Raw genomic sequence first — 13,308 nt, forward strand, 5'->3', positions numbered from 1 at the left:
TAGGAAGAGAATATGCAATGTGTTAATTATTGAAACTGTCCTACCAATTTGATTTGAAACTGTCTCATTGCTATTTGTTTCTCAGTAAAATTATGGAAAAAAAATTAAAGAGATTCAAAGAAAAAAGAAAGAAATTAGATTTATAGTTCAGTGATCAGATTGATATTCAGTCACACGAAATCTGTGCTGTCTCAAAGTTATATTTTTCTAGTAACATTTATGGTTTTTTGCTTACATTCCTGCTAAGACTGTTGGCTTAGGCACCTTTGAGACTCTGTTAATGTCATCATGTTATGTGATTTATATCATTTAATTCTTTACCTTTTTGGGCCAGCCAGGTAGCTCAGCGGACTGAAGCACCTGCTTAGGCAGGCTCAGGGACCAGGGTTCCATCCCCAGCATGCCCTGCTGGCCCTGACCCTGGGGTACCCTGAGACCACCATTGAGACTGGGTGTGGTGACGTGTGCCTGTAATCCCAGTGCTTGGGAGGCTGAAAACAGGAAGATCACTGCAAGTCTGATCTGTGTAGTGAGCTTCAGAGTTGTCACTGTTGCAGCCCCCACAGTTCTTAGGTTACATGTGTGCTTCCCTACCTGGTTGTGTACCTCATTGCTCCAAACTGGCTTCCTGATTGCTAATAAGGCTGTTCATTGTTGCAGCTGTTAGTGACTCTTGAAGGCTTTTCTTTTCTAGAGCTTTCTCTTTGTCCCTCATTATTTGGTTGGATTTTCTGTCTTTCTCTTTTTGATCCATAAGCGTTCTTCACCTTTTATGTGGTACTCTTTGCCTGTGGCTTTTTAGTGTCCAGTGAGTGATGTCTTTTATCATAAATATTTTTTTTTAATGGGCTGGTGAGATGGCTCAGTGGTCTAAAGCACCTACTTAGAACAAGCTTAGCAGAGCGCAGGGACCCGGGTTCAATCCCCCAGCACCACATGCCAACCCCGCACCCTGGTGGGCTGAGCTGGCCACACACACACACACACACACACACACACACATAAATAAATAAAATATATTTCAAAAAAATAAAATAAATATTTTTAAAATTAATATAATCAACGTAATCAGATTTTTAACAGCTTGAGCATTTTTCTCTGCTGAAAGGAGATCTGCTGCCAGAGGTCACTGATATTTCACCTTGTGTACTTCTGTGTGTGATGTGAGACAAGGGAACCGCCTTCGCTTTTTTTCCGTGCGGCCAGTGAGTTGTCCAGCATCTCTCCTTAGCTAGGGCTCCCTCTCTCTGCCAGCCTGTGACATGACTATGTCGCTTCCACTTGGAGGACAAGCATTCCTCCTCTAGCAACTCAACACAGATCCTCAGCAGCAGATGAGAGGATGAACTGTGCCAGAATTTGCTGATAATAGCTGTAATCTCTTAGCTTGGTCTTATTTTCTGTGTTAAATAATGGCTGGCTCATTTCTAGGTCAGTTCACTGTGGTATGCACTAGTTTTTAAGATCAAAGAAGGGCAGTTGTCATAAACCAGAGTTGCAAAGCCAACGCCTAATTAATATCCAGCAATTAAAACCCAGATTGTTTCCTAGTGGATTAGACACTTAAAATTTCCTATTGCCTGTCTTCGTGTACACTTTGCAGTTTTCACCTAGAATTACCTTTCTACTGTGGAATCATCTATTGTGTAGTTACAAATTTATTGTGTTACTTTTAAATGAGGCCTCAGAAATCTCTTTTGTGAGGTTGGTATTAGTTTTACTATGTTCTTTCTAGTATTGTGAAACTTTACATACTGCCTTGTTTTTCCTTTAGCTCCATGAGACATTGAAAAACTTCTTTGATAAGCCCATGTTTTAACTCTTTTAACTGTCCACAAATAAGATTCTTATTAAATTCAAAAAGAACATGATTGGGCTGGGGAGATAGCTCAGTAGAATACATGCTTGCCTGACAAGTACAGGGTCCTGAGTTCAATCCCCAGTACCGGAAAAAAAAAAAGAGAGAGAGAGAGAGAGAACATGATTAAAAGATTCTAGAAAAAAACTGGGTTTTTTTGTTTGTTTTAAATCTTTTGGAGACAGGGTGTCACTGTGCAGTTCAAGCTGGCCTTGAGCTTACTTTGTAGCCCAGGCTGGTCTCCAACTTGCAGTGATCCTCCTGCCTCAGCCTCCAGAGTGCTGGGATTACACCTAGCCTAAGGAACCTATCTTTTATACTTTATCATAATTACTGAAAGAAACTCCACCAAGGATTTGTAAATTGAGTGATTCTGTTGTATATTTAGCTTAAATAATTTTGGGGGGAGGGGTCTTTGTGAGGGAGGGTCTCACTATGCAGTTCAGCCTGGCCTTGAGCTTACTTTATAGCCCAGGCTGGCCTCAAACTTGCAATACTCCTGATTAATGATTGAGGTTACAGTTAAGATCTTCTTCTTTTTTTTTTTTTTTTTAAATGTATCTAGCACAGGATCTACAGGGTCTCACTACGTAGATTGGACTTGTAGTGATTCTCCTGTTTTCAGCCTCCCAAGTGCTGGGACTAGAGGTGCGCATCGTCATGCCGTCTCATTCAGTCTCAGCGTGCTCCAGGTGCAGGGCCGGCCTGGCATCTGGGGGTCCAACCCTGGCTGCTGCGCTCTGCCTAAGCAGGTGCTTTAGTCTGCTGAGCTATCTGACTGGCCCTGAGATCTTCATTTTTGAATGGTGCATACTTTGAATAAAGTCTACTGAAAAATTTATTGGAATATAGGTTTCACTCCAATATTGGAAATAGATAAGAAATTATAGGAGATCATAGGTAGTTACAAAATGGTGGGTATTTAAAAGGAACATGAGAGTGAAATTACCTTTGTCCTATAGGAAGGTAGTATATAAAGTTATTCTTGGAAGCGCAACGCTAGAAGGAAATAGGAAAGGAGTAAAGAAAGGCTCCCTAGACATCCAGGAAACAAGCTGTAAGGCTAAGAATTTTGAAGTAATACACAAGGAACAGTGATAACCCAAATTGTGACAAAATCAGTTAAAGTAATGTAATTAAACATTTGTAACACTTAGTATCTTTGATAACAAAAGGTAACAACCTCTACTGTCTTCTTTCACCCTCCCTCACATGCCCATATTGGTTGTTACATGACTCTGCAGTGCCTTTACAGAGTTCTCCTACTGAAAGAGCTATCTTTGGCCCTTGTAGAATAGCTCAGATTAGAAGCTTTGAAGAAAATGCCAAGCCATACTTAAAGGTTCACATGAACTTATGTCTCTGTTGTCATTTTTTTATATCTACATATTTATAGGAGTTGCATAACCATAAATTCCACAGCTGCCATTTGCTAGTTCTCCACCTCTGTGACCAAACACCTGAGGAAAACCACTTAAAGGAGCAAAGGTTTATTTTGGCTCATAATTTCAGTCCATGGCTAGTGGCAAGACAGCAAAGCCATGGCACATGGCAGAGGTAAGCAGTTACTGCATGGCCGCCATAGTCCCCAAGGTTGCGCACCCATGATCATACCTTCAACAAAGCCCCAAGTCCTATTTTCATCATCTTCCAAATAATGCCATCAAATTATAGCCTCAGTATTAGATTAATCTACTAATGAAGAGTCCCCATGAGCCCAAAAAGCCCATCCTCTGAACACAAGTTTTTGGGAGGAATGTGTTCTATCTAAACCATAACATTCTACTTTTGAGTTTAGCAATCTTCTATACTATGTATCCCTTGAGATGCTTGTGAGCCTCTGCTCAAAGGGTGGTTATTGTGTTAATTGTGGTGGTGAGAATTATTATCACTTAAAAACATTTCTTTAAAATGGGAACTACTCAAAACACAACCTTTTTCTTTATTTTTTAGCATTTGTCATTCAGAATTGAAAACTTGAAATAAAGAGATCTCCCAAGGACTAGTTGACTCATTAACAAGAGGGAGGAAGGTCTAATTTTGAATTTTGTTTCACTTTTTTCAGATCTTGGGCACAGTGGACTGGCAGATCATTATGAAAATCCCCACTGGGGACAGCAGCCCCCTTACAAGAGTGAAGCCAACTGCAATTGGGATGAAGTGATAATAGACAGGACTGACCAGGAGGCGTGGCCTTCCATCACAGGAGTAGAGACTGAATCTGCCTCAGAATGTCCTCCAGACACTGACTCTGCCTCTACCTGTGGCTCTGAGAACAGTAGCATGGCTACAGGCAGTGCCCAGAGCAGCTTCACAGGACATACCAAGAAGACAAATGGCAATAATGGCACCAACGGCGCACTCGTCCAAAGCCCTTCTAATCAGAGTGCCCTTGGGACAGGGGGAGTGAACGGGAATGGAAGCGCAGCCAGAGTGTGGGGGGTAGCCACAGGCTCAGGCTCGGGCCTGGCTCACTGCTCTGTCAGTGGTGGGGATGGAAAAATGGACAACATGATTGGAGATGGAAGAAGTCAGAATTGCTGGGGTGCTTCCAACTCCAATGCCGGCATTAATCTTAACCTTAATCCTAATGCCAACCCAGCTGCCTGGCCTGTACTTGGACATGAAGGAACTGTGGCAACAGGCAACCCTTCCAGTATTTGCAGTCCAGTCAGTGCCATTGGACAGAATATGGGCAGCCAGAACGGGAACCCAGCAGGCACTCTGGGTGCTTGGGGAAACTTGCTGCCACAAGAGAGCACAGAACCACAAACGTCCACTTCTCAGAATGTGTCTTTCAGCATACAACCTCAGAACCTTAACACTGATGGACCAAATAACACTAACCCCATGAACTCTTCACCAAACCCTATCAATGCAATGCAGACAAATGGACTGCCAAACTGGGGCATGGCTGTTGGTATGGGGGCCATCATCTCACCCCACCTGCAAGGCCTTCCTGGTGCTAATGGATCATCAGTTTCTCAAGGCAGTGGGGGTGGTGGTGAAGGAATAAGCAATTCTGTGTGGGGACTGTCCCCCAGTAACTCTGCCACAGGAAATAGCAGTTCTGGGTTCAGTCAGGGGAATGGAGACACTGTGAACTCAGCATTAAGTGCTAAACAAAATGGATCCAGCAGTGCTGTGCAAAAGGAGGGGAATGGAGGGAGTGCCTGGGACTCTGGGCCTCCAGCTGGTCCTGGGATGCTCACCTGGGGCAGAGGCAGTGGCAACAGTGGTGTTGGTAATATCCATTCGGGAGCTTGGGGCCACCCCAGCCGAAGTTCCTCTAATGGTATGAATGGGGAGTGGGGAAAGCCCCCAAACCAGCATTCCAGTAGTGACATCAATGGGAAAGGATCATCAGGGTGGGATAGTCCCAGTGTTGCCAGCCAGACTTCTGCCTTGCAGCCTGGCAGTGAACACATGAACTCTTGGGCCAAAGCTGCGTCTTCTGGAGCTGCGAGTGAAGGAAGTAGCGATGGGTCTGGCAATCACAATGAAGGAAGCACCGGGAGGGAGGGCGCAGGAGAGGGCCGAAGGCGAGATAAAGGGGTTATAGACCAAGGGCACATCCAGCTGCCAAGGAATGATCTGGACCCCAGAGTTCTGTCTAATACTGGTTGGGGACAGACACCTGTAAAGCAAAACACTGCCTGGGAATTTGAAGAATCCCCTAGGTCTGAAAGGAAAAATGACAATGGGACAGAGGCCTGGGGGTGTGCAGCTACTCAGCCTTCAAACTCAGGGGGGAAGAATGATGGGTCCATCATGAACAGTACAAATACCTCTTCAGTATCGGGGTGGGTCAGCTCACCACCTGCCGCCGTGCCAGCAAACACAGGTTGGGGAGACAACAACAGCAAAGCACCAAGTGGCCCAGGGGTTTGGGGGGACTCGATAAGCTCTACTGCTGTTACTAATGCTGCTGCTGCCAAGAGTGGCCATTCTTGGAGTGGGACTGTAAGTCAGGAGGACAAATCGCCCACCTGGGGTGAGCCTCAGAAGCCCAAATCCCAAAACTGGGGAGAGGGACAAAGATCAAACCCATCCTGGAATACAGGAGCAGGGGACTGGGCAGATTCATCATCTGTCCTGGGACACCTGGGAGATGGGAAAAAAAATGGATCTGGATGGGATGCTGACAGCACTAGATCAGGGTCTGGTTGGAATGATGCCACACGATCTGGGACCAGTGGCTGGGGCAATGGCACAAATACAAAAGTGAATCCAGGTACAAACTGGGGGGAATCTCTGAAACCTGGTTCCCAACAGAACTGGGCCAACAAACCCCAAGACAACAATGTGAGTAACTGGGGAGGAGCTGCTTCTGTTAAACAGACAGGGACAGGGTGGATTGGGGGGCCAGTACCAGTCAAGCAGAAGGACAGCAGTGAGGCCACTGGCTGGGAAGAACCCTCTCCACCGTCTATCCGACGCAAAATGGAAATCGATGATGGTACCTCAGCTTGGGGGGACCCAAGCAACTACAACAATAAAACTGTAAACATGTGGGACAGAAACAACCCAGTCATGCAGAGCAGTACCACGACCAACACCACCACCACCACCCCCACCACGACCAACACCACGCACCATGGCGAGACGCCGCCTCCGCACCAGGCCAGCACTCAGCTGAATCGGTCACCTTTGCTGGGGCCAGGTATGGAAGGTGTCTTACGCTACTTTATGAGTAAAAAGTTATTCTCAATACATACACATCATGGTTTTGCATGTGCTAACATAAGCTTTGTTTAGCTTTACAGTGTCATATTTAAATATCTAAAAAGAATAAATAAAGCAGGAGCCTCTAGTTGTTTGCTATCCAAGGTGGGTGGGAAGCTGGGAGTTTTGGGGGGGTTTTTTGTTTTGTTTTTTCACTTTACTAGAGGATAATTTTGAAGTTGTCTTTATGCTGTACTCCATTTGTCTGGGTTCCTTGTCAGTCGTTGGGTAGTTTACATCTTTTTATAGAAATAATTTTTAGGGGGCCTGGGGAGATGGCTTAGTGGAATAAGCACTTGTCTGGCAAGCACAGGGGCCTGAGTTCAATCCCCAGTTCCACCAAAAAAAAAAAAAAAAAGAAATAATTTTTAGGAGTCGGGGCAATAGCTCAGTAGAGTAAGTGCTTGCCTGGTAAGCACCAGGGCCTGATCCTCGGAAAAAAATTTTTTTTAAATTGTTTTTATTTTAGCTTCATTCTCAGTGTTTTTCAGTGCTACTTCATATCTTTATAAACATCAATTTAGAGATGCCAACCATTCTGTGATGTGTTTGGACCCCAATTTTTTTAGCCTTTGCTCAATTACTGAACCTTTATATAGTTGATCTCAGTCATCACCCAGGTTGACTCTACGTTATTAAGTCCAGCCACGTTTTTCTACCATGTATTGTCCAAACAGTCCAAGTCCATCCCATGCCATCCACCCAGCCCTGTGAGAGATAGTGCCACCACCATGAGCATCACATGTGAAAAAAAGAAGAAATACGTGTCTCTTTTAGGTAATATTGAGACTCATTGCATTCGTTTATGTCCATTTACAAATCTTTTCAGTTCTGTGTCAGGTAAACTGTGGTTCTCAGCCCTAACTTTTTTCAGGCTTACCTTGCTGTTGGCTGGAGGGGAGGAGCGAGGATGTTAATCCCAGAGAGTTAATTTAATTGGCTTGGTGTGAAGTCCATTCCATAGTCGTTCTAGAGTGCCACAGAATTTCTCATGTACCATTCACACTGAGATAGATAAATTTTTATAAAATTTTAAGGGCATTATAAAAGTTACATTTTGATTTCAGGTGGAACAAAAATCCTAAATCAAACAAAGACTTGTGTTGTAAATTCCTGCTTGGTATAAATAGAAGAGAAAATCAGATGATTTGGACCAGAAGCTGCTCACAGAGGAGAGCCAGCCAGATAGCTCTGCGAACTAGTGCTCCTGCTTCGGCAGAGTGCAGTGGCTGGGGTTCAGTCCCCGGGCCTGCCCTGCCAGCCTCACCCCCGGGGCCTGGGGAGATGGCGATTGAGACTGGTGTGGTGCATAACTGTAATCCCAGCCCTTGGGAGGCTGAAAACAGGAGGATCATTACAGTCTGATCTACTTGTAGTGAGACCCTGAACACCCTGTAGACCCTGCCCTAAATTGAAGCTGCTGACAGAGAGCTCACATTATAAAAGAGAGGAAATGGAGCCTTAACTATGAGGGATACAGATAAAACTTGTTGCCCTCTGTAACTGGAAAACTAAAAGCTCAGTTTCTGAACTGTGACCAAGCCTGTCCTCACCAAGTCATAGCCCTTGGCAGGTACAGAGTGGACTAGGAGAGCATATGGTTGCGCTCCACTCGTGTGTTTTTCGGGATGCTTCCTGCATCAGTAGGAGAGACTGGAAGCCTCTGCGCTGGCCGTGCCTGCTCCCGTGCACGTCATTTCCTGGGCACGGTTGAACTCTTTGCACAGTGCCTGCAGCAGTAATTAAACTAATAACTTTCTGAAATAGTAAAATGCAAGATTTCGTTCTTTCCCCACACTGCGGAGTTTCAGACCATTTCTTGTCTCCCCATTCTCCACAGTCATTCTTCATAGTCATGGTTTTGGGTCTTTATGGGCATCTGGAAAGCTTTTGTTGTGAGGGTCCCTATGCCCAGAACTGATGTTGCTGTAACTGCACTTTACCAGTGCAAAACTGTAGCCTCCCTTACCCCAAAATCATACTCCTAGAAATGCATTACAAGTTTCACCCGGGCCTGCTATGCCGGCCCCGCCCTCGGGGTGCACTGAGACAGCAATTGAGCCTGGGCATGGTGGCGCGCACCTGTGATCCCAGCTCTTGGGAGGCTGTAAACAGGCGGATCACTACAAGTCTCATCTAGTAGTGAGACCCTGAACACTCCGTAGACCCTTCCCTAAAATAACAACAAAAAAACCAAGTTTCATTTATCCTTTTAAACTGTATGACACACTGTTCTCAAATTGGACTTAATCTCTTACATCATCATCATGATGGGATGCACACGAATGACATGGGATTGAACCTGGGACCTTTGCACTGAGCTATAATCCCAGCCCTTTTTATTTTTTCCTTTTCAAACAGAAACTTGTTAGGCCAGGGAGATAGCTCAGTAGAATAAGTTCCTGCCTGGCAAGCACAGGGTCCTGAGTTCAATCCCTGGCACCGAAAAAAAAAAAAGCTTGCTTAGTAACCCAGGTGGGCCTCAAACATAATCTTCTTGTCTGCCTCAGGCTCCTAGAGTGCTGGGATTATAGGTGTGCACCACTGCGCCTGGCTTTTTCTTCTTTTTTGTTAATGATCATCTGTCTCTTCCTGCCAATGGTTCTTCTATAGCATTTTGCTTGTTCCAAATGCAGAACCTACCCCTGATTGGCTGGTAGAATAAGGGCTTCCAGGCTCTAGAGAGCCCTTGCGAACCTTAATCTGTGGTCAGTGTGTTAGTTATTCCTTCCAGTGTTATTCTGCTCCTAAATTTTATAAACATGCTATAAGCACATGTCTCAGTTACTCTTATTGCTTGGACAAATACCTGACACCCAAAATTAGGGAAGGAAAGGTTTATTTAGCTCACAGTTACTGGAGATTTCAGTCCTTACTCAGCTGTGTCCAAGGCAGAGCAGCACATGGCAGAGAGCAGCTTTCATAGTGGCAGCAAACAGCAGAGAGCGAAGGGAGGAGCTGCAGCAACAATGGCCACAGAGAGCAAGTCTGTCTCCTTGATGTTGCCTTCAGGCTGTCGGCCCAGGCTGGGTGCAGTACTCACACCCATAATTCCAGCAGCACTCACACCCGTAATCCTAGTGGATTGCGAGTTACTCACAAACCTTAGAAGTCACCCCATGACTGCATGAGGCTTTGTTGGGAACAACTAGACACAAACCATAACAGTACAAGAATAAAGTTAAAGGCCTCCTCTGTGGCCAGTCTATCTTATGACACCTCCTGTGCATCTAGAAGCCACCCTGCCAGGGAATCTGCCCATGGTCAGTTTTTGTTTTGTCTTTTCACTTTTGGCATGTCATTCCAGAAGGCTTATGGCAGGCACGGAGTGAGTGCTAAGTGCTAGTTGACTGTCCAGTGCAGACATGTTAGTTTAAAAATCTGTCCTGAGATCACTGAACAGACCTGAGTAGAGAGCCTGTATGCCGAGGAGGTTCCTCTGCAGCACGACTGGAAGCAGTGACGCAGGCTCCTCCCACTGTAGTCCAGCTCCCTTTAGGTGGCACAGGGTGAGCAAGTAGTGGCTGGGTCTCAGGACAGGAAGGCTTTGGAGAGAGGGGGAGGGTAGGACTGCAGAGATCGTTCAGACTATCTAGACTTACGTCCAGAATTCTGGAAAAGCAGGCAATTTTAAGCAGACCCTAGACATTTAGACTTTTTATAGAAGCAGTCATTCTGGCTGTAATATGGGAAACTGGTCAACAAAAGCTGAAAATGAAGAGGTGGGCAGATAGCATCTTTGAGTGGATATTGGTACTCTAATAATAGGGGTGGGCTTGGAAAGAGTGACGTGGAGCTCGCCCAGGGCTGGAGTGAGGTGCAGGAGATGGTGTCGTCTGCCAGCATATCCATAGATGAGTCTCAGACACTCTGGGGCCTGCATTGGACATGGAAGACCAGACAGATCTCAGCACAGAGCTAGGTGAAGGTGCATCTGTGGGAGAGTTGTCTTTAGCAGAGGGCCGACACCAATGGTAAAAAGAATTAGGATGGTGAATTTTGAGCACATTTAAAAGACAATAGAGCGACATAAGTCGAGAAACATGCAAAGGGAGGTGATCCCTTCATCCAGTGCTGTGGTTCAATCCCCAGATCCTCAAATCCTCAAACCAAACCAGACCTGCCCTGAAGGAATCCTGAGGCCAGGGAAAAAAAAAAAAAAAATCCCTTCATCCAATAGGAGAGGAAGCTCATTGTGCATTGCACAGAGGGAAGGGGAGGCAGGTACACCAGCAGGCCAGGTGGTGGAGCCAATGGGTACAGAACCCCAGTGCCAGCCCAGAGTGGTGAGGGACAGAGCAGAGATGAGCAAAGGGAACCGTGTAGAGAATGGAAGATTCCTCACGAGGGTCCAAAGGGTTGCCGAGCAGTCAGGGCCCAGGGACTACAGCACTTGGTGGAGAAACCCTGACTCATTCAGTATGTGTGTACTAGGGAGGACTGTGTGCTGCATGAGACTCAGGAAGGGGGGAGGCTGACAAGGTGAGGTACAAGTATGGACGTAGTATGCACAGGTTGTGATGCTAGGCAGGTGTGGAGGTGCATACCTGTAATTCCCGCACCCAGGAGGCTGAGGCAGGAGGATTGAAAATTGGAGCCCAGCCTGGGTAACTCAAGAATTTAGTGAGACCTTGTCTCAAAATAAAGAGATTAGGGATATTTTGCAGTATAATAGGCCCAGGGTTCAATCCTCAGTACCACTACCACCCCTCAAAAAAAAAAAAAAAAATTGGTTGTCAATGCTGATGGAAGAGCAAGCCAAGGAAAGCAAGTTCCACAGTCAGGTGGAAGGACTGCTATGTTTGTAAGGCATCCGGGTTTGCCGTGCCAGCCCCGCCCCCAGGGCACCCTGAGAGGGCAATTGAGGCTGGGCGTGGTGGGGCACACCTGTAATCTCAGTGCTTGGGAGGCTGAAAACAGGATCACTAAAAGTCCGATCTGTGTAGTGAGATCCTGAAGACCCTGTCCTAAATACATTTTTAGAAAAAAGAAAGAAAATGTAAGCAACCAAGTCACTGGGTGACCAGTTGGTTGTCACCTAGGGAGAAAGAACTGTTCCCTCCATTGATTTGAGCACCACTGCCATACTGAGCCTCCCCAGTCCACCTGCCTGGCCTCTCAATTCCTTGGCAGTTCATCTTACCTCCCTGAAGTGTGCCTGGCACATCAGAAATCCTGTTTGAGGGCCAGGAAGATGGCTCAGTGGAATAAGCACTTCCCTGGCAAGCACAAGGGCCTGAGTTCAATCCTGGGTTCCGCAAAAGAAAGAAATCCTGTTTGAATCCACCTGTACTTCAGTATAGTTACTGAGTGCGCCTAGTCTCACCTGTGTGCCATGTGGCCCACCTTTTTTCTATGAATAAGCATTTTTAATGAAAATGTTTCATATGAAATCCCATATTTCTGGCTCTTGGCAGCCTGGAAGGAATGATAGGTTGAACTCTCAGTGGCAGCAATCACGTGGGGTCTTCAGTACCTTAAAGAGGGCCTGTGTGCTCCAAATGCCACTTCCCCCAGCCCTGAGAGTCCCACCACAGGGCTGTGTGTGTGTGTGTGTGTGTGTGTGTTTAGTGGAGGGTCTCACTACAAGGATCGGACTCAGCGCACCCCGGGGGTAGGGCCAGCATGGCATGCCAGGGATCGAACCTTGGCCCCTGTGTCTGCCTAAGCAGGTGCTTTCATCTGCTGAGCTATCTGGCCTGCCATGGCACAAGGCTTTTGAGCGGTAACCACTGGGCATCAGGCTTGTGCTGTGTCATCCTTACACTGTGCCTATTTACAGAATTGCTGGTTCCTTGGTGTATTTGAATTTGTGCTTCCTTTTTTAAATTAATGTGTGGCTATCATTTCTAAATATACATCCTAAGATATACATTAAAAAATTAAAACAGGAAGATAATTGATTGCCCAAGAAAATGAATTTGACATCATTTTTCCAACTGCATCCAGCCTTCCTGTTGATAGTTACAGAATTTATCTCAAGATTTGGTCCTTTTCATGCTAGTTGGCCTCTTTAAAGCTCAATAAAAGCTTTCGTTTCAGAGAAAGAAAAATGAATGAATTTGAAAATTAGGAGATGGTATAGTGTACTGCAAAAGACCAGTAATACCAAATATTATACAGTTTATTGTCATTACAGTAAAGACACACAGAAAATACTCTTGTGATGCAGCATTTTAAAATGTCTTCTGGATGTGGTAGTGCACACCTGCAATCCCTGCGCTCAGGAGGCCAGCCTACACTACATAGTGAGTTCAAGGCTAGCCTGAACTACATAGCAAAGCCCTATCTTGATGGATAGATGGACAGATGGGCAGGCAGTCTGATTACATAGGCCTCCTTTGACACCTTAAATGTCCCATAGCTGTGTTTCCTGGGGTCCTCAGGCCTTCAGGAAAAGCTCTAGCTACCAGGCCTGTGCCTGGCACTGGAATCTTAGGACAGGGGTGGGCTGGCCATACCTGTGTGCATATACAGAGTGTCTTTGTGCAAGGTCTCCTTTTATAAGTGGGAGTGGGACCAAGCTTGGTGTGGTGGTGCATGCCTATAATCCCTGCATTCAGAAGCTGAAGCAGGAGGATTGCTGTGACTTTCAGGCCAGCTACTTTTAAGTGGTTCTGGGGGCAGGAGGCAGGAATTGAATTCTGGACCTTTCACTATACCGCTCAACTGTATCCCCCTGTTAATAGACAAAAGACATGAAGGTTTACCCTGATAGAAGCATT

At 45.8% G+C, this 13,308-nt stretch overlaps 1 protein-coding gene across 4 annotated transcripts in view; it reads left to right on the forward strand.

Moving 5' to 3' along the window:
• The window catches only part of Tnrc6c (trinucleotide repeat containing 6C), a 153,323-nt gene that overhangs the window by 86,990 nt on the left and 53,025 nt on the right, over positions 1-13,308 (forward strand). For all 4 annotated transcript variants that reach the window (XM_023713929.1, XM_023713931.1, XM_023713930.1 and 1 more), the window contains exon 5: positions 3,924-6,521. In XM_023713929.1, the coding sequence (XP_023569697.1) occupies positions 3,924-6,521 (2,598 nt within the window). The remainder of the gene's footprint in view (positions 1-3,923; positions 6,522-13,308) is intronic.

The sequence above is a fragment of the Octodon degus genome, unplaced genomic scaffold, assembly GCF_000260255.1.
Source record: "Octodon degus isolate 3935 unplaced genomic scaffold, OctDeg1.0 scaffold00033, whole genome shotgun sequence".
In the NCBI taxonomy this organism is placed as follows: Eukaryota; Metazoa; Chordata; class Mammalia; order Rodentia; family Octodontidae; genus Octodon; species Octodon degus.